Genomic DNA, 27,337 nt, shown 5'->3' with positions numbered 1-27,337 from the left:
TGAAGTAGTAAAGAAAATTAACATAACTTCACATTGAGTTTCTCGATAAAAAGGGAGTTTTCAGGGGAGTTTTACTGTCACAACTGTGGATCTGATAACCTTGCCTCCTACTTGTACCCAGACACTTTTTGACTATTTCAAACTATTTAGACTATTTCTCCTACAAGCCCAGACGCACATGCCATTGCCTTTTTGGCCATAAGAGGTCTCTGTTGCGATTTGTAAAAATACTAAATCTCTTTTCCCTGTGACACGTTTTCCGTGCCATTCATAGGAGGGAGAGGACAAAAAGTTCCTTATTACAAAACTGCAGGTGATTCATGAGCAGAAGAGGCCAGTATCTGGGAGGAGGTCGAATATTAGAAGCAGTCAGGTGAGTTTTAGTCAGCTTGCACTATTGATGTATTATGACTTGTCCCTGGTGGTGAAGCCATTATTATGATTTTGTCCTGAGGAGTTGGAAACCTTTAAAAAAAATCAGCTACTTTAGTTCTGCAGTATATTTCTTAATTTATTATTCATTACATTGATATTTTATATGGGGAAAAATAAGGAACAGCCTTTTTAAAAACATATGTACAAAATTGTTTTTGGTTATTCAAACTAATCAGATGAAGAACAAAGATAACAAAATCTAAATGCAATAATTAAAAATCTGTATCACATAATTAATGCTAACATTTTATGTATAGAGCACAGCAAAGCAGACCATTTTCATTCTCACAAGTCCTGACCCAATTTAACTGTGGTTGACGATTAATTTTTTTAAAATGCCAAATGCCAGTTTTGTCCTTTCGTCCTTTTAATCCAAACATGAGCAATCTCTGTCGGTTTCTTGCACCTGGAAAACAGAACAATAACATCTAACTAAATCAATATTATTTTGATTTGGCAATTACAAGTACAGTAGGCCTGTTGTTTTAGCTGGTGTAGAGTCTGAAGTGTGTATCCAAGTGAAGTTACCATAGTAACACTAACAGTGTACTGTATTGTCGCACACCCGCTTTTAAATTGAGCAGGAATGACGACCTTTATACTGAACCACGCGTCTGCTGACAGTCCACTGGATTCATGCGTGTTAGTACCGTGGTGTAATATGTTTCTATCAAACCACTATAAAGCAATTTTTTTACAAATACAGAAAAATCTGAACTATACTGTTTGCTCTTTAGAGTATTGATGCTGATGTTCGTTCCACTAAAACCAGACAGATGTGGGTTTGACTTGTTAATCCAGCTGTCTGATGAATCTTTTTCAATTTATAATCCGTCAAAAGTGATGTCCAATATTCAGATTTTCTTTTCCAATCTGTCCTGTGTGGTTATGTCATGTCATGTCAAACTCTTTTCAGGTGATCTTTAGTAAGTAGTTAATGAGGAGGGGGCTGCAGTTTAGTGGTGTCCAAAAGATGGCCTCTCCTGTGTGTACAGTGCTGTGGGAATTTCTGATGTTTTATGTCTTTAATTCGCAGGACTCCTAGCTGGGGAAAGGGAAATGATTTGTTCCGAGCACCCTAAACTTGCCCCTTGCCACTGTTAAAGTCGGTTTACTTAAAAGAGAAGCTGCCTGGCTGACTGGAAGATAATAAAATGTGAACTGCGCCTGCGTAATGTGAACCGGAGTCACAAAGCAAATCATATCGACCTTTGGAATACCTGCATTCTTCTGCTCTTTACAAACAGGAACAGGAAACAAGCTGAGGCAGAACATGTCAGAAATCTGCACAGGTTACAGACCAGATGGTTAAGGGTGTTGTCTGGACTTCCTTGTAGGTGCCGAAGGGAGATGGCCCACTTTTGAGTAGCAGGTGTAAAGAATGAATGGCTTTTTCTGATGTTCGGGAACTGGTGCATTATATTAGACCAATTGTGCTTTTCTAGCACAGCAGACCCGTTCTTCCTCCTACAGACTGCAGCCTCTTCAAGAAAAATGAATTTCTGGTTACCCAGTCCAGAGGAACTTGAGTGAAGAAGGTAGATGAATTCTGGCAAATGATAGGACTGCTGGCTGTTGTGTCACATTGTTGAGCACCATCAGTAAAACCTATGAGCCAGTATATCGTACTTCACCAAGGTTTGGACATTTCAGGGCGCAAGACTACAGAAATCCAACTTGTGATGTGTAGGGACTGAATATACACAAAACTCAATAAGGATTAACCACTAGAATATTAAAACAAATCCCATCTAAATAGCTTATTGTACTTTATTTATTTTTATCGTGTTTTATACAGGGTCTGGTTGTGGTGTCTTTTTTGTTGTTTAAAACTGTGATTTGAAAAATAAAAAAACGTTTTATTACCCTTGTCCCTGTTGTTTATATTTAAAAAATATTCATTAAGAATGACTGAGCTAAAAGGAAAGAAATTAGCATTAGACACATACAGATATAGCTTATCACGCAAGAGGTTTAGCATTTTTCATAATTTTCTTCCAGTATGGTATTCTGGGGTGGGTTAATTTTTGGGTTATTGCCAAAAATTGCTTGATAACTTAAAAGCTTTCAAGTGAACCTGTATTTTCTGGGCCTGGCAAACAAATCCAGTCAAAGTTTTGTCAAGTCAAAACATGTTTTTGTTCCTTCCCAACCCACTAACACGTTCCGAAGTCAAAGACTGAAATGACTATGGTGACTATGAAATGACCAAGTTCAACAATTTACTCTTTAAATAATAATAATAATTGCTTACACTTATATAGCGCTTTTCTGGACACTCCACTCAAAGCGCTTTACAGGTAATGGGGACTCCCCTCCACCACCACCAATGTGCAGCCCCATCTGGATGATGCGACGGCAGCACATCAGCTATCAGTGGGGAGGAGATCAGAGTAATGTAGCCAATTCATAGAGGGGGATAATTAGGAGGCCATGATTGGTAAGGGCCAATTGGAAATTTGGCCAGGCCACCAGGGTTATACCCCTACTCTTTTCGAGAAGCGCCCTGGAATTTTTAATGACCACAGAGAGTCAGGACCTCGGTTTTACATCTAATCCAAAGGACGGCGCCTGTTTACAGTATAGTGTCCCCGTCACTATACTGGGGCATTAGGACCCACAAGGACTGCAGGGTGAGCGCCCCCTGCTGGCCCCACTAACACCTCTTCCAGCAGCAACCTTAGTTTTTCCCAGGAGGTCTCCCATCCAGGTACTGACCAGGCTCACACCTGTGGGTTGCCAGTTGTGAGTTGCAGGGTGATATGGCTGCTGGTGCGTTTTATTAAATTTAATATAATTTTCTTTCGAATGGTCGTTATTATGAAAGCCAGTGTTATTTAACCACGAAGTTAAATTTTACATATGTTCCATGTACCAAGTGAACAGTGTTTTTAGGTATTAATAGGTATTAAGATTACATTTTCCCGACAACCTACTGTACCTGCAGTGGCTGAAAAAGACTAAGGGCACAGACGAAGTAAATGCAAAAGATTATATCCCAAACATAACAGGATTTTATACCTTCGTCACGGACTAGATGTTAAAATGTCATGACGTGTGGGGAAATAGTCAGGCCTTCGACGAAGTGCCAAATATCACGTTGACCAAGATCACATGTTATTCTGCGTCAAACCGTTTCTATTTTTTTCGTCTCCATAAACATGTATGACCCTCTATAGATAATTTATTCGTATATTGAGAAAGGGGATTATTACATGTTAATTACCCGTTTAAAAACAAAAGGCCTCAATTATTTTAGACTGTAAATAAGTATACATTATTTTATACTTCATTCCTTTTTTCTTTTAGTTGCAGAAACGGCAGATAGTTTGTGACGCATAAGGGCTGGGCTGTATTTTCCGAGTTTTGATAGGCTTTCTTCTTCTCCCCGATCACTCCTCCTTCTTGATATAAGGTTTGTGTCCGCCCTTCCTCTCCATTTACTAATCGGCCATTTCATGTAGAATTTGTGAAGTAAGTATTTTGAAATATCTTTAATTTTATCTATGTCTTTTTTTTTTGTCTTGTGATGAAATGTAAACCTTTAGTTAGCTTTTGTAATTCCTATTTGGGGAAAAAAATGTAGTCAGATTAGTATCTGTTTAATTAAAATACTCAACAATATTCTTTATTTAAATCTATTCTTTTGAGTTTTGATTTAAAAAAAACCTTTAGAAAATCTGCTCATTTACTGGAAATGTTTTATTGTTATATAATTCATGATCTTACACTTAATTTAAAAAAAGTTTCGATTCGTGCGCCATTTTGTTGTGGTTCAGTTCTAAAATGGACACGTAGTAGGAAAGAGTTGTTTTTTTGGACATTTTAGCAGCATTACTGTTTAAGGGTCGATGAATGACGGGGATTTGTTTTTTTAATGTTTTTCCCACAATAATTTGTTACCTGGACTTGAAAAACATATAGTTTAATCATGTATTTTTATTAGATGTTATATTGCGCAGTTGGATATTTCGGAGACTACATCATGGCGCTGGGGCGTTGAATGCGGAAATGAGTTACAGAAGAAGTTAAATTTAAGATCAGCCATTTCTGAAGAATTGTACCTTTTCACTTTATTTTTAATTTAGCTTATTCTAAAATTATCGTAATCTTTACAGTCTCATTTTACCATTTAACGCCGAAGTGACACTGGAATACGTTTTAAATTTATGGCAGATTGCCAAATTGCCATTCCCTAAATTCGGCCTAACTTATTCATGTCGTGGAAGCGAATATCTTGTAAACATGTAGGTATTGGCCAATACCTGCATTTTGAGAATCTTGTTGTTAGTGCTATTTATTACGACGTTTGTGAATTGCAGCTGTAGTTCTGATTGTTAGGTCAGATTGTGCGATAACGAGCAATTTAAAGCGATCATGTTTTCCCCAGAAAGAAAACTTTTCAGTCCGATTGGTGTGCTGATTCTGGCAAGAAGTATCGTAGCTGTACAGCAAACTTGGGAGTTTGTTTAAAGTTTTCTTTTTGGGAGTGGACTCTTCATTTTTAATTTCTGTTTTTTATTTTAAAATGAAAGCATTATTTTGATATGCAAATTGTAGTTTCATTTATTAGTTTAGAGGTAACCGAAATAAAAAGGGCGGTATTGATAACCGATGAATTATTGTATACATTAACGATACTCTTTTTTTAGGAACCATTTAATGTGCCGTCCACGGACCTTTTGGAACAAAGCTTGAACAAAACCCATCCTGTTATTTTATAAAAGACAAAAGTCAGATTCTCACAAAACTCCAATAGATTAGGTGTTTGCGGCCGGAGTCGCTTTTTTTTCCATTCGAAGTGACCGTGGTTGTTGTTCAGAGGAAAATGATTGAAATTGGAAGACCGAGAAATGGCTTTTCAGAATCAGGAGACAAGTGGTAAGTTTGTAAACTGATGCATTTTGGCATTATTTATGCCATGTCATTTTGCTAATAGAAATAGTTTTGTTATTAAAGTTTAAAAGGTACACTTCGTAACGTCTGACATGCCCCCACCTAAAGCAGCATAGGAGAAGGGCATTTTTAAAAAAAGGCAAAATCAACAATGAAGACTATTCAGCCTGTCGAAATTCCATTCCCTGCAAAATCTCTGCCGGACATCACCTGCAGCAAACTACTTGAAGATCACCAGTGAAAAGTCAAAAACCTGACAGATTACCAGGTTAATGAGAAGCTCCCATTAAAACCCACTACAGTTGAGATCTGCACAAAATCCGATGGATTTCCCTTCCTTGTCCTGTGGATTTTGTGCTGTATAACCTGAGCTGCAGTCCTCTGAAAACATGTGTGCTGTACTATGCCCTGCCATGCCTTGGAAACATGTATATCCTGCTCTTCCATGTTCTGCATTGTGACCTAAGGTTGTGCTTTCTGTTTTTGAAATGGAAGTCCGAATTCTCCTGAGAAACTGAAACATCTTATGCAAACCAAGAAAAAATCATACAAGTTCAAGAAGAGATGAGGAGCCCTCCTTCTCTCCATTGTCCGGTAATCCTGTTAATTGTGACCTACAGAGTGCTTACCAATGTGTGGTTGTATCCCCTTCTGATTTAAAAAAATAAATAAAATTGATCAGGAGAAGAGTGTTTTCTCTTTGCATTCATGTTGCATTGCTGAGAATTTCTAAAATGAGGTCTTGACAGATGTTGCTTAATCGCAGCTGTTCAACATCTGGTATAATTCTGACAGCAAGACGACCAAATTGTTCTCTGGAAGATAAAATAGACACAGACTTTTGTTTGAGTGTATAGAGGAGAATCATCGGTGAAGGATTATCCGTTTTGAATTCATCTGGGACATTTTGTTATGGATCAGTGTTCACCGTGAGCACATTACAAACCAGTGGAAGCGTCGGTCAAGTATGAAGAACAGAATGTTGTCATTCTTTCTGCCTGCGTCATCTGCTCCACGAACTGTGGGTGAGGAGTGGCAGCTAAGACCAATTCGAAGAGTCTACTCGTCTCGTGTTGGTGGGGCTGTCTAGTACGGTTCTGCTCTGCCCCCAAATCTGTTGAGAAGTACAGTTATTGATGCTGCAGAATAATATCAATAATGTTAAAAATTGAGGAATATGTTTCAGTGAGGGTCAGTTAGACAGTGATGTTCAGGCATAATTATAAAAGAATTTCTCCCCAGGAATAAAAAGAACCAGAAGGACCGAAGGAGTAATGGGTCCAGAATTCCAAGTGAAGATGAAATTCATAGAGACTTTGTCAATCTCCAGAACTGTAAGTCATTTTCTGTTTCTTAACTTTTTTCCCCAAGAACAGTACTGGTCATATAAAGATCACAAAGCTGTATGCTTAAAAAAAATGGATTGTGTTATTCAATGCTTCTTCATCGTTACAGAAGAATAATTTGAGAGATATACAATAGTCAGTTATGGCACTTGCTAGATGAAGTGATTGTTTTCCATTTATAGTGCAAAATTGCATCCATAAATATGTGAATTGGAAGTTATTCTGTTTGTTATATGGTGTGAGGAAGCACTCTTTTCTTAAACTGATGGTCTGCTGTCTCTTTACAGCTGATGAATTTCTGAAGAAACTGTCCAAAATGGTAGAGAAGTACAGAAATAAAGAAGTAACTTTAAAAGGCACATGGGTCATGAGAATTGGTGGGCTCGAGGACACTGTCCTTTGGGGAAGAGAAGAGATGATTGAAGCCTGGGAGGAGCTCTACCTGCCCGAGAGCGAGAAGATGGTTGTGTTTGGTGCCATTGACAATGTCCCCTGCTTGGCCATGGGGCAGCAGCTCATCCTGATGGTAGACAGCAAGGGCAATGTCTACGCCTATGAAAATGAGGTGCTGCACCATGTGACGAGCAGCTTAGAGGACTTCTTCAAAGATGGGTTCTCTTTACCTTGGATCAAAAGCTATGAAAAGGGAAGCTACTGTGAACCACTGGTAAGGCAACCAACATATCTCTACCATAGATACGGGTACATGGTTTTTTGCTAGAAATCTACATGCAGTGCAGTCTGTAAGTATTTGGACAGTGACACAATTTGTGGTGTTTTGGCTCTGTATTCCAGCACACTGGATTTGAAATGAAAACACTGACTACGAGGTTAAAGTGCAGAGTGTCAGCTTTAATTTGAAGGTGTTTACGCCTATATTGGGTGAACCATATAGGAATCACAACCCCTTTTTATACATAGTCCTCCCAAAAGTAAATGGGGGGGTCTATGTATAAAAGGGGTTGTGACTGCTATATGGTTCACCCAATATAGACGTAAACACCTTCAAATTAAAGCTGACACTCTGCACTTTAACCTCGTAGTCAGTGTTTTCATTTCAAATCCAGTGTGCTGGAGTACAGAGCCAAAACAACACAAATTGGGTCACTGTCCAAATACTTACGGAGTGCACTGCATGTAGATTTCTAGCAAAAAACAATGTACCCACATCTTTGCTAGAAATCTACATACTTGCGGACTGCACTGTATGTTGATTTCTAGCCAAAACCATGTACCTGTATCTTTTCTAGAAATCTACTTGCGGACTGCACTGTATGTAGATTTCTAGCAAAGATACTGGTACATGTTTTTTTGCTAGAAATCTACATGCGGACTGCACTGTATGTTGATTTCTAGCCAAAACCGTGTACCTGTATCTTTTCTAGAAATCGACATACTTGCAGACTGCACTGTATGTTGATTTCTAGCAAAAAAACCATGTATCATGTACTTTTCTAGAAGTCTACATGCAGTGCAGTCCGTAAGTATTTGGACAGTGACCCAATTTGTGGTGTTTTGGCTCTGTACTCCAGCACACTGGATTTGAAATGAAAACACTGACTACGAGGTTAAAGTGCAGAGTGTCGGCTTTAATTTGAAGGTGTTTACGCCTATATTGGGTGAACCATATAGGAATCACAACCCCTTTTTATACATAGTCCTCCCAAAAGTAAATGGGGGAGTCTATGTATAAAAGGGGTTGTGACTGCTATATGGTTCACCCAATATAGACGTAAACACCTTCAAATTAAAGCTGACACTCTGCACTTTAACCTCGTAGTCAGTGTTTTCATTTCAAATCCAGTGTGCTGGAGTACAGAGCCAAAACACCACAAATTGGGTCACTGTCCAAATACTTACGGACTGCACTGCATGTGGTTTGTTTTTCTTTTTTATTCAAAAGACTGAAGAAGAATACCTGGAATTCCAGCAACGTGAAGAAATTCAAGAGATCAAGAGGCGGACGCAGGAATATGTCGAAAGTAAAAAGGAGGAGTTTGAGGAGATGGCCGCCTTCTTTGACAGAATGTTGGAGAAGACGGGGAAGCTAAATTAAGGCATTGGGCAGGCAAGCTGGCTTGTTGGCTTAAATGGTGACTGTGGTCCTAAGCAAGATCCAAAACAGACTTGACTCGACATAGGTCAGAAAGTAGCACTGAGAGGAGAAAACCGTTCCTGACCTCCTGAGCCTTGATGATATGTGGGGCAGGTGGAGCCCAATCGTTCTGGCAGGACCAGGATTCCCTAAGAAGGGAAGCAGGGTGGGGTTTGGGGTGGTTTTAAATTTGCTGGGGATGTCCTGGCTTTGACACACTGCACAACCACGGCTGGCTGGGAAGCCACTGCATTATCTCGGAGAGCTGTCACTCATAGTGCGATGGTCGAGCTCATTCGCCTTGGATTTGGAGAGAGAATGAAAGGAAGGTAAGATGTGCATCAGGTGTTACGCAGGAAGCATGTGTTCAGTGTCTTAGGAGTGAGCCAAACCAGTGCCGTGACCTAGACATGACCCTCATGCTCATAGTATAGATCAGCGACTCAGTGCTGAAAAGAGTGGTTGGTGTCATACTTTACAATGAGGTGCATTGCACCTTTATCTGTAAATAAAATATTTTCTTAAATAAATTGTGTCAAAAACCATTTCTTTAAGTCAATTTGATGTGGGGTGATCCTAGGATCACACTTTCCCTATCCCCTCAGTGACAGCCTCATTTCCTTCTCATCCTCTTATCTAGTTGCAGGTTTTCACTTCACACCTCGCGTTCACCTCACCTGCATGCCCACTCTGCTTCTCTCCTGCTCCTGCCTCTTCTCCACGGCCCAAACATTTCCTTTCTTCTCTTTTCAGCATGGAATAAGCCTTTACTTGTTCCTTTGCCACCTACGGATACCGACGCAGCTCCCTGTTTGAACTATATGAACTGCAGGGCTCACTTGCCAATGCAAATGTTTCTTAAGGCATTTAATTATGAACCTCTCGTTTCCAGTACCCATTACAAGACATAGCTGGTCAGCTTCTACATAAAAAAAAAGCACCATAACATTGTCTAGTGTTCCAACACTGGAGTGTTTTAGAGTGGGTCATGACTGCCTTTCCAAACCAGCATTGGAATCTTGCCTCGTCTTGTTGGAGGGGTAGGTACAATCACACGGGAAAACTTGTTGCGCGTGTTACACTGCAGCTGCTGTACAGTGGGACGCCCTTAGGGCTGGTTCACTGGAAATTGTGTAGTCCAGTGGTTTCAACCTGTGGGCCGCGGTGGTACTGCAGGGGGGCCCGTGACTAACGTCATTAAAATGACTTTTATAAAGAAAAGACCACCCGTGAAATAAACGAACTAGGGTTCGTACGTCTGGGGCGGGGAACGCGGTGTATTATCCAATAGCAATATTAGTCCAGCATATTTTAAAATAAAACTCCTCTACTGGAAAACGCGGCTGTGCGGCTGACTTGCAATTGATCATCGGCGCGTTCATTCCAAAATATGTAGAATTGGAAAACGCGACCTGTTCCCCTGCAAGACCTAGCAACTCACAAGTTTACATTAAGCCAAGCTGTGTTCGTTAGTGTGCGACATGAAAGCGACCCAGAGATGTAAATCGGGTAGGGAGAAACGCAAAGAACAGAAAAGGCAATTGAAGAGGAAAAGTTTAAAGTGAACTTTATCAATTGCTTACTGGGCACTGTCGTCAGTGAGACACAACGTTTTTTGTTGCGCTAATTCAGACGTCTTTTTGTTTGACATAAAATACCGGAGATAATTCAGCTGAAGCCTGTAACGAATGGCGGGGATTTGGCAACTGAATTAAAGTTTGTCTCATCTGCTCCCCGATTAAATCAACGCTGCGTCTGAAGTACTGCAGTATTTGGTAAACCAATATATAAAATCTGCGTTTCCCGAACACAGTGATAACGTCAAGTGTTGTTAACAATTCCAGCTGCTGTCGCCAGTGATGAACGCTCGTTTAGCAAACCGAAATTGATCAAAACTTATCTAAGGTCCACCATGTCACAGGAAAGACTGTCAGCTCTGGCTTTGCTGTCTACAGACAAAAGCACCACAAGGCTTTCAGTGATTTCAGTGGATTTCAGTGATATCATCGCTACGTTTGCTGCGACGAATCAAGCTGTAAACTTTTCAATAACTAGTTACTTAGTATCAAGTGCAATGTGTTAGCCCGTGTGAATGGTGCTCTCTTGCTCTGTGTGCGCTGGCGGACGGAGCAGGAAGCCGGGGGCGGGACCTGCACTTACGTGCACTCGGGCCCACGAATGGGTTGCGCCGGCCCTGGTTGTAATTGTAAAACAGTCGTAAATATATAACACTATATGTAATATAAATAAAATAATATAACTATTTTATAGATATTATGGCTTAACATGCTGCGAGCGCCATTATATGTGACATGACAAGAAAGCTAATTCAGAATGTAGTAGAACTGCCTCGTTAGGCTACAAACAAAGTGTAGTAGAACTGCCCAGGCTACAAACAAAGCACCCAAGCGCTTTTATAGCTATTTCAGGAGACTTTAACCACGTATCTATTTCCACCACTCTGCCTACTTTCCACCAGTTTGTTAAGTGCCCGACCAGGGAAAACAAAACACTGGACTTATTATATGCCAATGCTAAGGATGCATATAGTTCCACAGCCCTTCCCCCCCTTGGCAGATCAGATCACAACCTTGTCTTGCTTACACCACTATACAAGCCTATTGTCCAGCGCCAACCTGTGACCATGAGGACCGTGAGGAGATGGTCTCAGGAGGCTATGGAGGATCTACGTGGTGCTTTGGAGGCCACCAACTGGGATGTGCTGTGCGAACCACATGGGGAGGACATAGACAGCATGGTGGACTGTGTCACTGACTATATTAACTTCTGCGTAGACAACAGCATCCCCACCAAAGACGTACACTGCTTTTCAAATAACAAACCCTGGATCACCAGCGACCTGAAGGCTCTTCTGAATGACAAGAAGAGAGCCTTTAGGAGGGGAGATAAGGAAGAGGTCAAGCGTGTACAGAGGGAGCTAAAGCAGAAGTTAAGAGAGAGCAAGGATGCCTACAGGAGGAAGGTAGAGGACAAGCTGCAAAGGAATAGGGTGAGAGATGTATGGAGCAGCATGAGAGAGATCACTGGCTTCAAACAGGCTGGGGTTGCAACAGAAGGGAACCTGGAGATGGCCAACAAGTTGAACCAGTTCTTTAACAGGTTTGATTCTGGGTCCTCTGTGGCGCAACACCCATCCCCCCACAGCCACACGCTCCCTAACCCTTCACAGCTGCAACTGCCCAACACCTCCTCCATCCCCCCACAAACATGGCCGCCTACAGCTACAACCCCCGACGGCTGCTCACCCACCCATCCCCCACAGCTGCCACTCTCCAACACCTCCGCCATTAACACCTCCGGCACTGAAAGCACTATGAGCATCATCCCCCGGGCCAGGCTGACCATCACAGCTGACCAGGTGAAGAAGGAGCTGAAGAGGCTGCACGGGGGTAAGGCCACAGGACCAGATAACATCTGTCCCAGAGTTCTGAGGGCCTGTGCTGATCAGCTGAGCGGAGTGCTCCAGCGACTGTTCAACCTGAGCCTGCGCTTGGAGAGAGTCCCGGTGCTCTGGAAGACATCATGCCTGGTCCCGGTACCAAAGAAAGGGCGCCCCTCTGTCCTCAACGACTACAGACCAGTTGCACTGACTTCTCACATCATGAAGACACTGGAGAGACTGGTCTTATCCCACCTGAGACCCATGGTCAGCTCATCACTGGACACCCTACAGTTTGCCTACCAGCCCAGTGTTGGTGTGGAGGATGCGATCATCTACATGCTGCAAAGGGCCTACTCACACCTGGACAGGGCTGGCAACACTGTAAGGATCATGTTTTTCGACTTCTCCAGTGCCTTCAATACCATCCAGCCCTTACTTCTAAGGAGGAAGCTGGAGGAGATGCAAGTCGATGCCTCCATGACCTCGTGGATCACTGACTACCTGACGGGCAGACCACAGTCTGTGAGACTTCAGAACTGCGTGTCTGAACTGGTAGTGAGTAACACAGGGGCACCTCAAGGGACAGTTCTTTCTCCATTCCTCTTCACCCTCTATACTTCGGACTTTAAGTACAACTCAAAGTCATGCCACCTGCAAAAGTTCTCAGATGACTCTGCGATTGTGGGATGTATCAAGGGTGAGCAGGAGGAGGAGTACAGAGGACTGGTCAGCAGCTTTGTGGAGTGGTGTGGGGTGAACCACTTGGAACTGAATGTTACAAAGACAAAGGAACTGGTGGTAGATTTCAGGAGGAAAAAGGTCAAACCTACTCCTGTCTACATCCATGGGAGTGGCGTGGAGATGGTGGACTCGTACAAGTACCTGGGAGTGCACATCGACGATAGACTGGAATGGTCTAAGAACATCGAGGCCATCTATAAGAACGGACAGAGCCGACTTTACTTCTTGAGGAGGCTCAGGTCCTTCAATGTGTGTAGTAAGATGCTACACATGTTTTATCAGTCGGTGGTAGCGAGTGCCATTTTCTACGCAGTGGTGTGCTGGGGCTCTGGGATTAGAGCAGTAGATTCCAAAAGGCTGAACAAGCTCATCAGGAGAGCGAGCTCTGTCATTGGGTCTGACCTGGACCCCTTGGAGGTAGTGGCTGAGAGGAGAATGATGTCCAAACTGGAGGCCATCATGGACAACTTCTCCCATCCCCTCTATGACAGGCTTGCAGGAATGAAGAGCACGTTCAGCAATAGACTGATTCACCCACGGTGCGACAGGGAGCGCTACAGGAGGTCATTCTTGCCGTCTGCCATAAGACTGTACAACGCATCCACCTTGCGTCTTGGCAGAGGCAACAGCGACAGTGACCTGTTTCTGGACTAAACGCATATACACATATACTGCTACATCTGTTCTCTTTCTTTTTCTTTTTCTTTTTCTTTTTCCCGTTTACAACCACTTTTGTGCAATATATGCCAGGGACCTGTGCAATACATTTATATTTATATTTATATTTATATTTATATCTATGGTTACATCTATATTTATATTCATACGTGTGATACGATTTTCTGTGTACTGTTCTGTTCTAGTTTCCTCTTGTGTGTCCGGACTGTGAGTAACTCTTGTATTGTATTGTATGTATTGTACTATTAGTATATAATTCGTTACACTGTGGCTGTGTTGTGTGTGTTAAGCTGCTGTTGCACTGCAATTTCCCTCACGGGATCAATAAAGTATCTATCTATCTATCTTAATAATAATAAAAATAATAATCGCTTACATTTATATAGCGCTTTTCTGGACACTCCACTCAAAGCGCTTTACAGGTAATGGGGACTCCCCTCCACCACCAGCTGTGTGCAGCCCCACCTGGATGATGCGACGACAGCCATTGTGCGCCAGAACGTTCACCACACATCAGCCATCAGTGGGGAGGAGAGCAGAGTGATGAAGCCAATTCATAGAGGGGGATTATTAGGAGGCCATGATTGGTAAGGGCCAATGGGAAATTTGGCCAGGACGCCGGGGTTACACCACGCCCTGGGATTTTTAATGACCACAGAGAGTCAGGACCTCGGTTTTACGTCTCATCCGAAGGACGGCGCCTGTTTACAGTATAGTGTCCCCGTCACTACACTGGGGCATTAGGACCTACACAGACCGCAGGGTGAGCGCCCCCTGCTGGCCCCACTAACACCTCTTCCACCTCACCTCTTCGTTACCCTTCATATCATGGATAAGTGGCTTGCGTTCGGTTCTGTTATAAGGAAAGACAGAGGAAGGCCCATCTATGGTCAAAGAAACTGATTCAGTGTCATATACCGATAACCCAAATTAAAAAAGAGAAAATACAGCAGTGAGTACCTGGCTCTGGGCTTTACGTGCCTGGGAACTGTGTGTTCCGACGTGTTATCAAACGAGGCTTTAAAGCTGAACAACATATGTCTCTGCAGCCCGACATCCAGCATTTGGTATGTGTCAACCGGAACCAGCCCTCTCACCGAGTGAGCCAGAAAAGACGGTGCGTGTTTACTGCCGGGCTAGCTGGACGCTATTGAGTGACAATGCATTCATGCGTCCATTGGAAAACCTACGTGTTGAATATAATGTCACGGATGGGAGTTAACATCTACTTCTTTTTTATACCTGTTCTGATAGTTAATGTGCATATTTTCGTTTCTTCATAAGTCGATTTGCACAGACGGCTACCCTGCACCTCTGGAAAACAATTCAGCTCGTTATGATTCCGCCTGCTCCGTTTTGTGTTTGACAAGGCTAGCTTTAAGTACGTGAGATATCATAATAAAGCCGTACTGGTGCCTTAGTTTTTACATTTTTTTATTTTTATTTTATTTTTTTTTGTGAGGTGCTGACTGGACCCCTTCTGTAATCAATAAAAAAGTTTTTTGTAAAGCCATGTTTGTAGCTTGTATGTGCGTATTTTCTTTGATAAACGGTGTCGATTAGGCTACTGCTGAGGTAGTCTTACGTGTCCTCGGTCCTTTTATGGGCCGCGGAAGTCTTTGTGCTCAGTAACAGTGCGACCTTAATCAGGCTATTCCTGCATTCTCAACATAATAGAGGATCCACGTTCAGTTACATGGATCATTACGTTAGTTTTTTACTGAGGATTTAATTTGTTTTAAAGCGGGGATGGCCTTTTTTACGTTTGTAACTAATTAATATACCCGTATCCCTCTTTCTGCCGCATTTTCAATGTTACCCAACACGACATACTGTAATTTGATACCGAGAGTTACACACGGTATGGAGCGTGATTGCTGTTGGTATTACAGAAATGACACTGGTCGCCTGAAAATTGTGGTTATTCACATGCAATAGTATGTGTTTTGCTGGTTTTGTCCTCGTTTCTCCGTTACCTTGATTACAGCAGTTCCGTGAAGTTGCTCACCCAGAACAACCCGCACAAACGGAGCACTACTGGTCGCGGTGGGCTACATTGTGCTGTTTGTAGGGGAGCAGATGTGATCCACTTTCCCACTTTCTGAGTAAGAAAATGGTGATTCCTTGATTGCGTGTTATCACTCACCCCGTATTGGCGGGATCCAGCTACGATCATATGAAGAAGTTAAAGTACTGTAGGTGGTGCGACAGCAGGCCTAGCCTGCAATGGAACAGGTAAAGGTTTATTCCATGCTGAAAGGAAAATGAAAAAGAGACGCAACTTTTCAGCTGTGGAGCCTTCTTCGGGTGGTATCAGGTGTAAAAAAAAACAGTGTTTCTTTTCTCTTCCTTTCAGCGTGGCGTAAAGCTTTACCTGTTCCTTTACAATTATATAAATGTACTGTATATGGTGTCTACCGTTTAAGCCTGTACCTGTCATTTACCTCAGTGGTTCATTAAATATTCTTTCCCTGTTGACCTACTCCATGTTCGTTAAAAAAAAACAATTAATCCAAGACGTTTGATGAATTTCCAAGCTAAGGTCATTAGTGTTCATATCCTTATAATTTGTATTCTTAACTTCAGTACTTTCACTGTTTAAAACATTCAATGCCGTAGGAAGTCCTCTGTAAAACTAAACAGGATGGAAAGTGCTGTAAAGTTGAAAGAGCTCGTGAGACGTGTAGTATAGTATAGGGAGGATATTGGATACACTGATCTATTCCTAAATCATTTGCAATTGGTTTAAGATTTAAAACACGTAGATGTAAACATCTCCATTTATTTAGGACCTCGATTTCGATTCCGGAATCTGTACCGACAGTTTTTTTTTTTAGTTTCCGACATGGTTTCAGAGGAACCGCCCAAGAGCTCGAGTGCTGTAGTTTGGCTATAAACAACACGTTGAGGAAAGGAGTTTTACATTAAATACATTTAATCTGATCGGAGAACATAAAAAAAATCACTTTTGGATATTTTATTTGGCCAATTTCCTTGTTTTTAAACGATTTCTTGACGCTCACAGTGTCAGTCGATTTAGCGCACCGTTTATTCGGTATACAACCCGTGAAAAATTAAACGAGTAAAACAATAAATGCTGAGAGTTGCAGTCTGCTCCTCGGCGACGGAGATGACTTTTGACAGACAGAATGCCCGCATTTAAATCCTGAATTTCCGCGATCAAGAGCGCACTTGAGTGTATTTTATGTTTAAAGGTTTAATTTCCAGCGCAGTCATTTTATATGGGTCCATTATTTATCTTTATGAAAACATATGTTTAAAAATGGATGGGATGGAATATAAAAAAATGGAAACATGATTTTAGCAAGTTTAACATGAAAATCTACAAAACGTACTTTATACTATAGCACCATACAACTTCAAAACCTCTTTAAAAAGATGATTATCGGAAGGTACGCTTTGACAGTATCTTGTATCTTCCAGTTTCGTTTCCCACTTTAATGGTCAGAAGGCGGTGCTAAAGTTAGTTGGGTTAGATTTTTTTTCTTATTAGTTATCTATATTCTGTAGGAAACCGACGACCATATTTTAATCTCGGGAAAACTGGATTTAAAATTTCCTCTACCCTGGTAGACAAGGTATGTCTATCCTACTATATTCTCTGGGTTGGTTCTTAGAAGGTAACAATACATGAATAGAAATATTGATGTGACACGTGTGCAAAAAAGTTTGCATTGCAGATCAAGTTGAAATTTTATGAACACGGACTGAGCGATCGTTTAACGTTTCGGAGTTAAACCTTTTAACTCGTCAGGTAAATCGCTTTTACAAAACTCATCAGCATATCAGCTCAGCGCTGTTCGAGTAAATTTGTCGTGAAAAGTATCGGAACTACAGTATACAACATTTCCGCATAGTCTTTTTATGTAAGTCTTGTTGATTCTTCATTGTTAGGGTTGGGCGCAGTCCATCTAGTTTCTCGAACTAAATATTTTACGCTACTTTAGCCGCAGATAGATTTACCGTATGTAACCAAATAGAATAGTTAAGAGTACAATATAAAACCACACTTTTTTTAATGTTTGGAGCTGCAAAACGACGAATCAAGTAAATTTGCGTTCGAGCTGTATTCACTATATTATAAAAGAAATACAGAAAGCCTTATTGGTAATGTATAACATTAGTTTTATTGATCTGATACATAAACGGCAGTTACAAACAAGCAACGTTAAAGCAATGAAATTACCGACTCAGGTAATTCAGAACCAAAAAAACTAGTTTCAGCTATTGCACCATGCCAGAAAAATTCTTCTGTTTTCCTCCTTTAAAACAGGGCCGATTAATTTCCTTATAGGCCCGTCCGTGGATATAGTTTGTTTTGGGGGGCTATCAATTCTGTGGGTAGGTGGTTGTTCAGGCAGCCTGTTCTTGCTATATACTATATTCAAGAAGAGATCTTTGTTACCTTTTTATCATATAAAAAAACATGATTTGCCATAAACCCCTTACTTCTCCTAGGCTCTAGGAATAGTGGTTACTGTGCCAACTGGATAATACAGCCCTGCTGTAATCATCTAATGTTAGCTCAGTGAAACATGATAGGACACTTCCAAATCACAATAATATAAATGCATTTTATTTTACAGCCTGAACGGAATACATTTTTAAAATTTATTTGGAACATTCTGACAACATTCATGGAAAATGTAAGTATTCTCTTTGATATCAACATCTGATGCCATTTCTCTTTTAGCTATTCAGCATGACATTTTTTTCTGTTGGCGCTAGAACAAATGTAAAGTGGCACATCACCTAAGATAGTGTTAATTTTCTCGTGGTAGCTCCCTATATCAATGTAGACCTGCTAAACACCTCACCTCTATCTACTGTTGTAATCCTAAAATCTGAATAAAACAAAATAACTCAGCAATTTATGGAGCCTTGCAAACTCATTTACAAGATTCTGGTGCTTTTGAAAGAAATGGATTTTGTAACAGAGGTTAGGGAGGAAGGTGAGATCTTAACTTGGTCAGCAGCCATATCACCCTGCAACTCACAACTGGGAACCCACTGAAGCTCAGCAGGTGTGAGCCTGGTCAGTACCTGGATGGGAAGATCTCCTGGGAAAAACTAAGGTTGCTGCTGGAAGAGGTGTTAGTGGAGCCAGCAGGGGGCGCTCACCCTGCGGTCTGTGTGGGTCCTAATGCCCCAGTATCGTGACGGGGACACTATACTGTAAACAGGTCTTCCTTCGGATGAGACGTAAAACTGAGGTCCTGACTCTCTGTGGTAATTAAAAATCCCAGGGCATTTCTCGAAAAGAGTAGGGGTGTAACCCCGGCGTCCTGGCCAAATTTCCCATTGGCCCTTACCAATCATGGCCTCCTAATAATCCCCATCTCTGAATTGGCTTCATTACTCTGCTCTCCTCCCTACTGATAGCTGATGTGTGGTGAGTGTTCTGGCGCACTATGGCTGCCATCGCATCATCCAGATGGATGCTGCACATTGGTGGTGGTGGAGGGAAGTCCCCATTACCTGTAAAGCGCTTTGAGTGGAGTGTCCAGAAAAGCGCTATATAAGTGTAAGCAATTGTAATTATTATTAACTGCGCTTACTCTCACCTCTACACCTCTGAAGCACCTCCCTGGCTCATTCCTCAAAATTGAGGGAGGGTATGGGCAGGCTACTCCTCATAGCTATTGCCTCAGCTCGTAAAATCACGCCAAATACACCCTACACATTTCATCTCTCTATCCCATTCATTCTGACCTAATCCACCTACTGGAAACTTTTATAATTATATCATATTCTTTTTGTGGAACAGAACGACAATCCCCAGGAAGCTGATGCACATTCCCCTTCAAGGTAATTCAGATATTTTAAACCCATCTTTGTCAAAACCTAAGAATCCCAGGCATGATGGAGCTCATGATGATCTGCTCTGCTTGTTTTACTTCTTTCAGAATGGAGGCACCGATGAAAAATTGTAAGCTTCAGAAAAATAAAGAAGAAGTTAAGCAGAGACTTGTGCAAAGTGGAACGGATTTCATCTTGACGTTCTGGAAAGTGCTGTCAGCCTTAGAGGAAAATATCCAAAGCAATGCAGATGTGTCTGTAGCGACTCTGATGGCTTACATGGCTGAGGTGATACTAGATTTAAAGCTACTTTAATGTTGTTAACTAAAATCTGATTTTTTGCTTAGCTGACTAAATATGCCTGCATAACTTAAATCCTTCATTAATTTAATTAATTTTAACAGCAGCAAAGTGGAATTTAGATTTTTGCTCTTTGATTAATGTCTTTCTTATTGTCAGCTGCTAAACCCTTGCTAAGGGCTATTTTTTCGACACAGTGTCATGAATTGAGTAGCTGTGTGTTAATATACAGTCAGCGCTGTGGATCACAAGGCCTCACAAAAAAGGAATGTGCAGAAGTGAGGGTTCTAGTGACAACGAAAAGTGCTACACTTGTGAATGTTACCCAATGCCAGTGCATAAAGTTAACAATTCGTTTCTTTTGCATTATAACCCTTCTCTGCTTGTATGTTCTCATTGAACCAGGTTCTTCACTGTATATTCTTCTTGGGGCACATCCATGAAATGCCCATTAATCCCAAGACCTTCTTCCAGAACGACAGACTGTTTCAGATATTTAAGAGACAGTTTCCAGAGCCTTTCGAGCACTACTCCACCCATCTGCCAAAACGCACACCATTCTCCATCCTTCTTGATATGGTCAGTATACAATTAGTCATTTTATGATTTAATATAGAATTTATTTAATTTGATCGAAGTGGTCATGGAGAATGCTTCATTAAGTTTGTGAATCTTATTGTCATTATTCATTCTTTAGTTCTTAACCACAGAATATACACATCTTACAGCGACATATTTGATGCCTAAAGCTTTAATGAAATCCGTTAAGTTCTTTTGTACAGAAAATTTGTCCACCATAGAATAAATTCCATCTAACTTCAGCGTAGTAACAATACTTCCTTATTTGTGTCTCTTAATTGAAGGTATCAAAGGTGAAGGGTCACACGGATCACAGAACTATACTGAGCCAAGTGGAGGAGGTGAAGAAAAAATTAACTGAGAAAAGCAAAGACAACCAATTTGCAAATAACTACAGCTTGACAGCCAGTGTCATCTGCATGTCCTACTTCTGCACACCAGAGAAAGGGTTTAATTATGGAGCGTCTCTTTCTTGCAGCGGTAAAGTAGAGACTAAGATCATGATCGCACTCTCGTGCATCAAAACGTGGAATGATGCAGTTGCACACGCTGTCTGTCACGCTAAGAATGGGGGCTTCATCAAATTTCCTGACGGGGTGACATGCCAGGCCTATAAATATGATCTAAAATCAGGCTACAATATTGAGAAAGCCCCCTGCAAGAAGTGTCACGGGATATTCCGGAACGTGAACTTTCTGCCTCCACCATCTGAATGGTCAAAAGGGCAGGACTGGCAGTATGGCAATTGTGCTGAAACTGAATCTCTCAGCCACCTCCTTAACACAGAGCAAAATGTGAGGAATGCAATTAAGGCTTTTAAAACACACGAGGTAATTATAAACAGAGAAGAAATCGTGCAGGAAGCAAAAAAGAACGTGACCCAGCTGCTGAATTCGAGAAAGTTTAGAATCCAATTGGACGATTTTAAATTCTTTGCTGTGCAGAATTGACTACAACACTTTCAGACCTAAAGCTCGTTTAATAAACTTTTGTTGAACCAAACAAAGCTGGGATTCTGCAGAGGCACCGTTACGGGACACTTTGGAATTTCACTACAGGCCCTGCATTCAGTAGTTCTGTCAAATTCTAATAACAACATATGGGGCCAATGAATAGAAAGGATAGCATGCTCGATAGTCTGGTGTTAACTCTTCTGGCTAAAGAAATGCAGCGCTGGCTTACGAACATGTACGAGAAATGAATCAGGGAGCTCCTGCAAGGGTGAAGTTGAGGTGGAGGAGGAGCTAAAAAAGATCAGAGTTGTGATGGTACTGTATAATACAGTATGTAAGAGAGCAGAAGTGCATTTAGCATTAGACCATCCCCCAAAGTTGTGTTAAATAATACAGCATGTTACAAAAGATATATTGGTGTGTTTGACTAAATGCACTAGTATGGTGTATTTAGGTTTTTTACCTTTTTACTTTTGGAAGCATGATGTTAGAAATATTGGCTGCATGCAGAAACCAAAAGAACTTGTTTTAAAAAAAGGAGCAGAATAACCTTGATTTTGTGGTGGGAAAAAATTTACTCACCAGCGGTTGGGACTGGAAATCAGATCCAAATTCGTATTTATTCTGCACTATATTAACACTATATTTCCATATATAGTGTTTACATACAGTATTTGCTTTACTTTGCAGGCTCTCTTAAAACCAAATATTTTATATCCATTTAGAACTGTGTAACATTTAGACTGCAAAATAAAGCATCTTTGTGTAAACATTTTGAAAACCCACAAAAACATATCCTTTTGAAATAGAAAAATGTTATTTTGATTTGATTGACAAATCAGAATATTGCTGAAGACTCCAAATCCCATAAAAGTAAGAAGAATGCTTTTATTATTCTTTATTTTGAACATTTTCTTTTTTTAAGGTTGTCCTTTCTATACCATAGAAGGTTTCTTTTCATGTATACTGTATGTTTCACATTTCACATTTTTAATGGCTGATGTTATGAAACAGTAAAAGTCTTTCCTGAAATAAAGATATTTAATATTCATGGATTTTCTTATGTTTATATTGTGAAAACTGATCAACTGGCATTTAATAAAGTTATTTTTTTTATCAATTCCTGTCTTCCAACACCAGATTGAAATGACTTGCACCTTATCCTGTAATTGAGCCGCATTCATTTTTTATATTTTTGTTCCTAAACTGCACAAATGTTTACTACTAAATTCAGAGGATAACCAGCTTCATGCTGAATAATCAGTCATGAGATGGAATCTTGCAGGTTTTGTTTGGATCTTTGAAACAGCAGCAGGTTGTCCTGGAAAGTCAAGTAAATGAATGCAAGTGTTTATTTTAAGAAGTGAATAAAAACTCAAAGGCAGGAGTTACCTAGGTCTGTTTTATTTAAATGGCTACATTTAACAACAGGTGTAGCACCTAGAACCTTTAACACTTTCAGTCTAAATTGAAAAGCCTTGGGGTTATAATCGCTTCTGGCTTAATATTCGACCCACTTGTACAGTATATTGTCAAAACATCTTTTTTTCACCTCAGAAACATCACTAGACTACGCCCTATGTTATCACTAACTGTGGCTGAAAAGCTGATCAACACATTTGTGTTTTCCCAAATGGACTACTGTAATGCTCTACTCGCTGGGGTATCTAAATCACCATTGAACAAACTGCAGTATTTTCAAATTTTGGCAGCCAGAATCCTGACCAGCTCTAGCGCAAGTGATCACATGACTCCTATTCTGGAGTCCTTGCACTGGCTTCCTGTCAAATTCTGTGTAGACTTTAAAATCCTCATTCTCACCTATAAGGCTCTGCATGGCTTGGCACCTCAGTACCTGTCTGAACTATTCTCGCCCTACTCCCCACCTCGCAACCTTTGCTCTTCAAATTCTGGTCTCCTTACTGTCCCCCAAGCCCGTCTACATTGTATGGGTGACAGGGCCTTCTCCTGTTATGCCCCCATGCTCTGGAACTCTCTCCCCAAGGATATCAGAGAGTCACCTTCTTTAAACTCCTTCAGATCCAGACTCAAAACCTTCTTCTTTAGAAGAGCCTTTACTTAACTGGTTCCGTTCTTTACCCCTCTACTCTGAGTAGTTTTTTCTGAGTCATCTGCAGGACACAATGTTACAAGTAAATTAACATTACTTCTATATAAGCTGCTGAAAACTCACATTCTTTAACTGTCTCCTGCAGTAGCTCCACAGCGCTGGGAATTGTTCGGACAATTTTAGTTTTTCAGACAGCCGAGTAAATAAACACGCTGTGTGTCTCCATCCTCCTGAGAGTCACCCTTTTTACCACTGTAAACACAAGGACTGACACGCAAAGGTAACCAATGCGCAACTGGTATTTACCTAGCGCTTAGTTTAGGACGATCTAACACACTTAACACACTTTCTAGCCCCAGGACCATCATTAAGAACTACTCCATTTTACAGGACGATCCCTCCATCTGTACCCTTTTTTCCGAGCGCCCAATCATCTCTTACCACTGACCAGCCAGTCTATGTAAATGTCTGGTACACAGCTCCCCTTGATCGCACTCGGCCATCATCCCCACCAGGCACCCTCCCCTGCAACAGACTCACTGCAATTCCGGATCATCCAGACAACATCCTGTATCTCCAGCAATCTCCTTTACTGTATCTCTCGCAAAAAACGCCCAGTTATCTACGTTGGGGAAACCGGAAGGAGACTAGGAGACTGCTTCAGAGAACATGTTAGGACTGTGAGGATTAAAGATTTCTACAAGCCCATAGTTTCTCCTTTCACCTCAGACGGCCATGATCACACTGATCTGTCTCCGTTCTCAAAGACGGGTTTCTCAACTCCCATAGCTGAAAAATGACTCATCCTGAAACTAGGTTCACACCTTCTCCCTTCTCTCAATGAAAGACTTATTTTCGTGTAATCTTCTCTATTCTCATGCTGGTTTCGACTTCACACCTTTCTCCACCCCTCTCCACTTCGTACTTCCTGAGTGGCCTCTCTGTCTCTCCCCTCTCCCACCACTTTTCCAGCTCTTGTTCTCCTGTGCTATTTAATCTCTGCCCTCTACCCTGTCTTTCTCACACCTGAAGAAGGACCCACGTTGCGTCTCCTTTCTTTTCTTTTCAGCAGAGAATAAACCCACTACTTGTTCCTTTGCAGTTTAGTACGATGCTGCGCACTAACCCCGGGGGTCATCCCCAGTAACGCCTGCAACTGTCCTTCTACTGCAGAAAGCCCTCCGTGCCACATCTAAACTTGCGTGTCAAACTCACAGAATATTCGCCGGTAACTAAGACGGCTGGCTAGCTCAGCCAGTCCGACAGTGACTCAGTTCTGTCTCGGCTGCTGGTGCAATTGCCTAATCAGAGGCTCTGCCCTCCGTATTCAGACATGTGCCCTTCATTACACCCTAAACTTTTTTAAATTAAGTTTTTATTTAAACGTCGGGAATTATAAAAGATGGAAATTAAGCGTTTTACTTATTCCCATTGTATGTCCTGCCTTTTGATTCTTTGAATTTCTAATCGAATTTAAATAAAAAGGAATTCTACCTTTAAAGCATTAATAGAGGGAGCAGTATTAGACCATTTATTTTATGTGGATGGAGTATTTCGCCAAAATAACAGATACATTCTAAAAACATATCCTTTATCCAAATCAGGTCTAGTAAAATATAAAATATCAAAATCTCCAAATGTAACATTTAACCTTAAACATTACAGCCTAAGCTCTTCCTCCTAGTCCTCACTTCCGTGACGCCACATCTCGCTGGTTACTCGACTCAAGGTGAAAATGCTTTCTGTTGTTGAAGTTTCTTTTCCAGTGGCATGTCGGTATTTTGAGAGTTTTTTCATTCTCCGCTCGCAGTTTGATTAAATTCAATTTCATCTCGTCTATCCCTGCACAAAAGTAGTGACACGTCGTGTTCATTTCATGTCGAGAGGCTCGACTCGAAACGGGCGAAGTAAACTAAGGAAACCTTGGCGATACCACTCTCTCAAAGCTTTACAAGATGCATTTCCTATCGTCTGTTCCTGTAGACACGACAGAACGAGGAACAAAACGCGTTGTATAATATTAATGTGAACTAAATAAGGTGAACTTGGCAATACTTAAAAGATTTGTACTATTAAATACGTATACTACGAAGTATTCCGTCAAAAAACTACACTGCAGGTAAACGATTATTATCCCTCAGTCGAAATGAGGAAATAGAACATTTTATGTCAAAACGTCGTACCTAGAATACATACAGTATGTAACTAAAGTAGCCTCATGATTTTTTTTCTAACATAACATATTATGAGTTTCAAAGCTGTAAAAAAAAAAAAGCTTAATTTTACTAACACGTGAATCATTCATTCTCCACGGCCACTTCTCTCTGCTTTGATGGGCTAGACCTAGAGAACATGGGGGCGATTCCCTTCAGCGTATTCTGCCCCATTGCGGACCTCAGAGAAGGGGACATCAAGGTCTCCTGAGCCCCCCTGTGAAACACTGACTTAGAAATGGGACTCCCTAAGCCCTTGCAGACTTGAGCGGGGACGCGCATATGAAGGGTAGGAGACACTGTGCCGCTGCAGGGAATTACCCAGAAGTCCTCGCGGAATGGCCACGTTTCATGTTGTAGCCTCGCTTTTACCCAACGATTTAAAATATAGATGACAAATGTGTTTTTTGTGTGTGTGACAATAGCCTTGAAACTATTCAGCATTTGTTTTGGTTATGTCCTAGGGTAAAAATGTTCTGTACCAATATTGATATTTGTTTTGATGAAAAAGATGTTAAGTTTCAGCCCCATTGAAAACAATATCAAAATTTCGTTTGTAATAAATTTAATTATTATACTGGCACGTTGTCACATACATAAAATGAAGTGGTCTGGGAAGTACCCTCTGTTTGAGTATTTTAAAATGGAAGTAAGGGGGTATTTGCAGACTATTTCGAAATGCAAAAATATGAAAGCGGTGCGGACATTATTTTTATTTCATTTGTTTAATCTTTTTTTCATAACTTGAATTGCTGTAGTAATATGTACCCCTGACGATATTTTTGTTTTGAATTGTTATATGTACTCTTGTTTGTATTGTCATTTTTGTTCTTTTGTTAGGCATAAATAAAAAAAGATTTTAAAAAAATGTAGCCTCTCAAAGCGGAGAAAAGTTGCCACGGAGATACGTTCTTCATGTGGTAGCAAGATGTAACTTTTTAAAACTCATAATATTTTATGTAAAAAAAAATAATTTCATGAGGTTATTTTAAGATTCATACTGTACGTATTGCAGCGCCGCGCTGGGCGCGTTAGCCTTGCGCACGCAAGACAGCCTGGGGACTGGACTACGGGACTGTATATAGTGGGGCGGAGGGTGGGAGACGGTCTCTTCCCTTCGTGTCTGTGTGTTGGTGTAGGTATGGCGCTGTAACCCCTGCCCCTGTGGGTGTGTGTACCTTTCCCCGGTTCGAGTTAATAAATGTTGTTCAACCCCATTTCCTGAGCGTTATGACTGTCCATTCCGAACCCAAGGCCGCGTTCGTTACAGTATTCTTGGTACGAAGTGTTGATGTAAATCTTTTAATTCCCCTAATTCGACCGATGAATATTTGCCTGTGGTGTAGTTTGCTCCTCGTACTGGGGCAGACGAGATGAAATAATAATAATAATAATAACAATAATAATAATAATAATAATAAAATTCCTTAAACTTCTATAGCACTTTTTTGGACACTCCACTGAAAAGTGCTGTACAGGTAATCGAGGCTCCCCTCCACCACCACCTGTGTGCAGCCCCACCTGGCTCATGAAACAGCAGCCATAGTGCACCAGTCCGCTCACCACACACCAGCTCTCAGTGGGGAGAAGAATAGATTGATGAAACCAGTTCATAGATGGGGATTATTAGGAGGCTATGAAGTTTAACGCTGTCGCCAGTTGTGAGTTGCAGGGTGATATGGCTGCCAGCAATGTATTTAACACTACAAAGCTTTGAATAAACAGAGTGAGAGTGGTATTGGCATTTTTTCCTTTATTTACTTTGCTTGTTTTCAGTCGAGGAGTCAGGAAATGTCAGGAAGCACAC

At 41.1% G+C, this 27,337-nt stretch overlaps 3 protein-coding genes across 8 annotated transcripts in view; all 3 read left to right on the top strand.

Annotated features, from left to right (window-relative positions):
* Positions 1-2,300, top strand: part of tmc6b (transmembrane channel-like 6b) — a 31,800-nt gene extending 29,500 nt beyond the window's left edge. For all 5 annotated transcript variants that reach the window (XM_088599794.1, XM_088599792.1, XM_088599795.1 and 2 more), the window contains 2 exons: positions 275-373; positions 1,472-2,300. In XM_088599794.1, the coding sequence (XP_088455920.1) occupies positions 275-373; positions 1,472-1,480 (108 nt within the window). In that variant the 3' untranslated portion in view covers positions 1,481-2,300. The remainder of the gene's footprint in view (positions 1-274; positions 374-1,471) is intronic.
* A 1,452-nt stretch (positions 2,301-3,752) lies between these two features.
* LOC148652718 (uncharacterized) lies at positions 3,753-9,302 on the top strand. Its single transcript, XM_088599791.1, has 5 exons — positions 3,753-3,909; positions 5,088-5,316; positions 6,574-6,665; positions 6,965-7,344; positions 8,581-9,302. Exons 2-5 carry the CDS (start codon positions 5,264-5,266, stop codon positions 8,731-8,733), a joined length of 678 nt encoding a protein of 225 aa, XP_088455917.1. The 5' UTR covers positions 3,753-3,909; positions 5,088-5,263; the 3' UTR covers positions 8,734-9,302.
* A 7,729-nt stretch (positions 9,303-17,031) lies between these two features.
* LOC148652717 (uncharacterized) lies at positions 17,032-22,366 on the top strand. Of its 2 annotated transcripts, none has more exons than XM_088599789.1 (6): positions 17,032-17,193; positions 18,202-18,261; positions 19,383-19,423; positions 19,522-19,702; positions 20,120-20,293; positions 20,578-22,366. In XM_088599789.1, exons 2-6 carry the CDS (start codon positions 18,253-18,255, stop codon positions 21,241-21,243), a joined length of 1,071 nt encoding a protein of 356 aa, XP_088455915.1. In that variant the 5' UTR covers positions 17,032-17,193; positions 18,202-18,252; the 3' UTR covers positions 21,244-22,366. The 2 variants fall into 2 exon arrangements, with proteins under 2 accessions (XP_088455915.1, XP_088455916.1); XM_088599790.1 differs by lacking the exon at positions 17,032-17,193 and adding an exon at positions 17,221-17,369.
* Positions 22,367-27,337: the final 4,971 nt, after the last annotated feature.

This window comes from Lepisosteus platostomus, chromosome 11, assembly GCF_059453375.1.
Source record: "Lepisosteus platostomus isolate fLepPlt1 chromosome 11, fLepPlt1.hap1, whole genome shotgun sequence".
Taxonomy (NCBI): Eukaryota; Metazoa; Chordata; class Actinopteri; order Semionotiformes; family Lepisosteidae; genus Lepisosteus; species Lepisosteus platostomus.
This window is presented reverse-complemented; position numbering and strand designations above follow the sequence as displayed.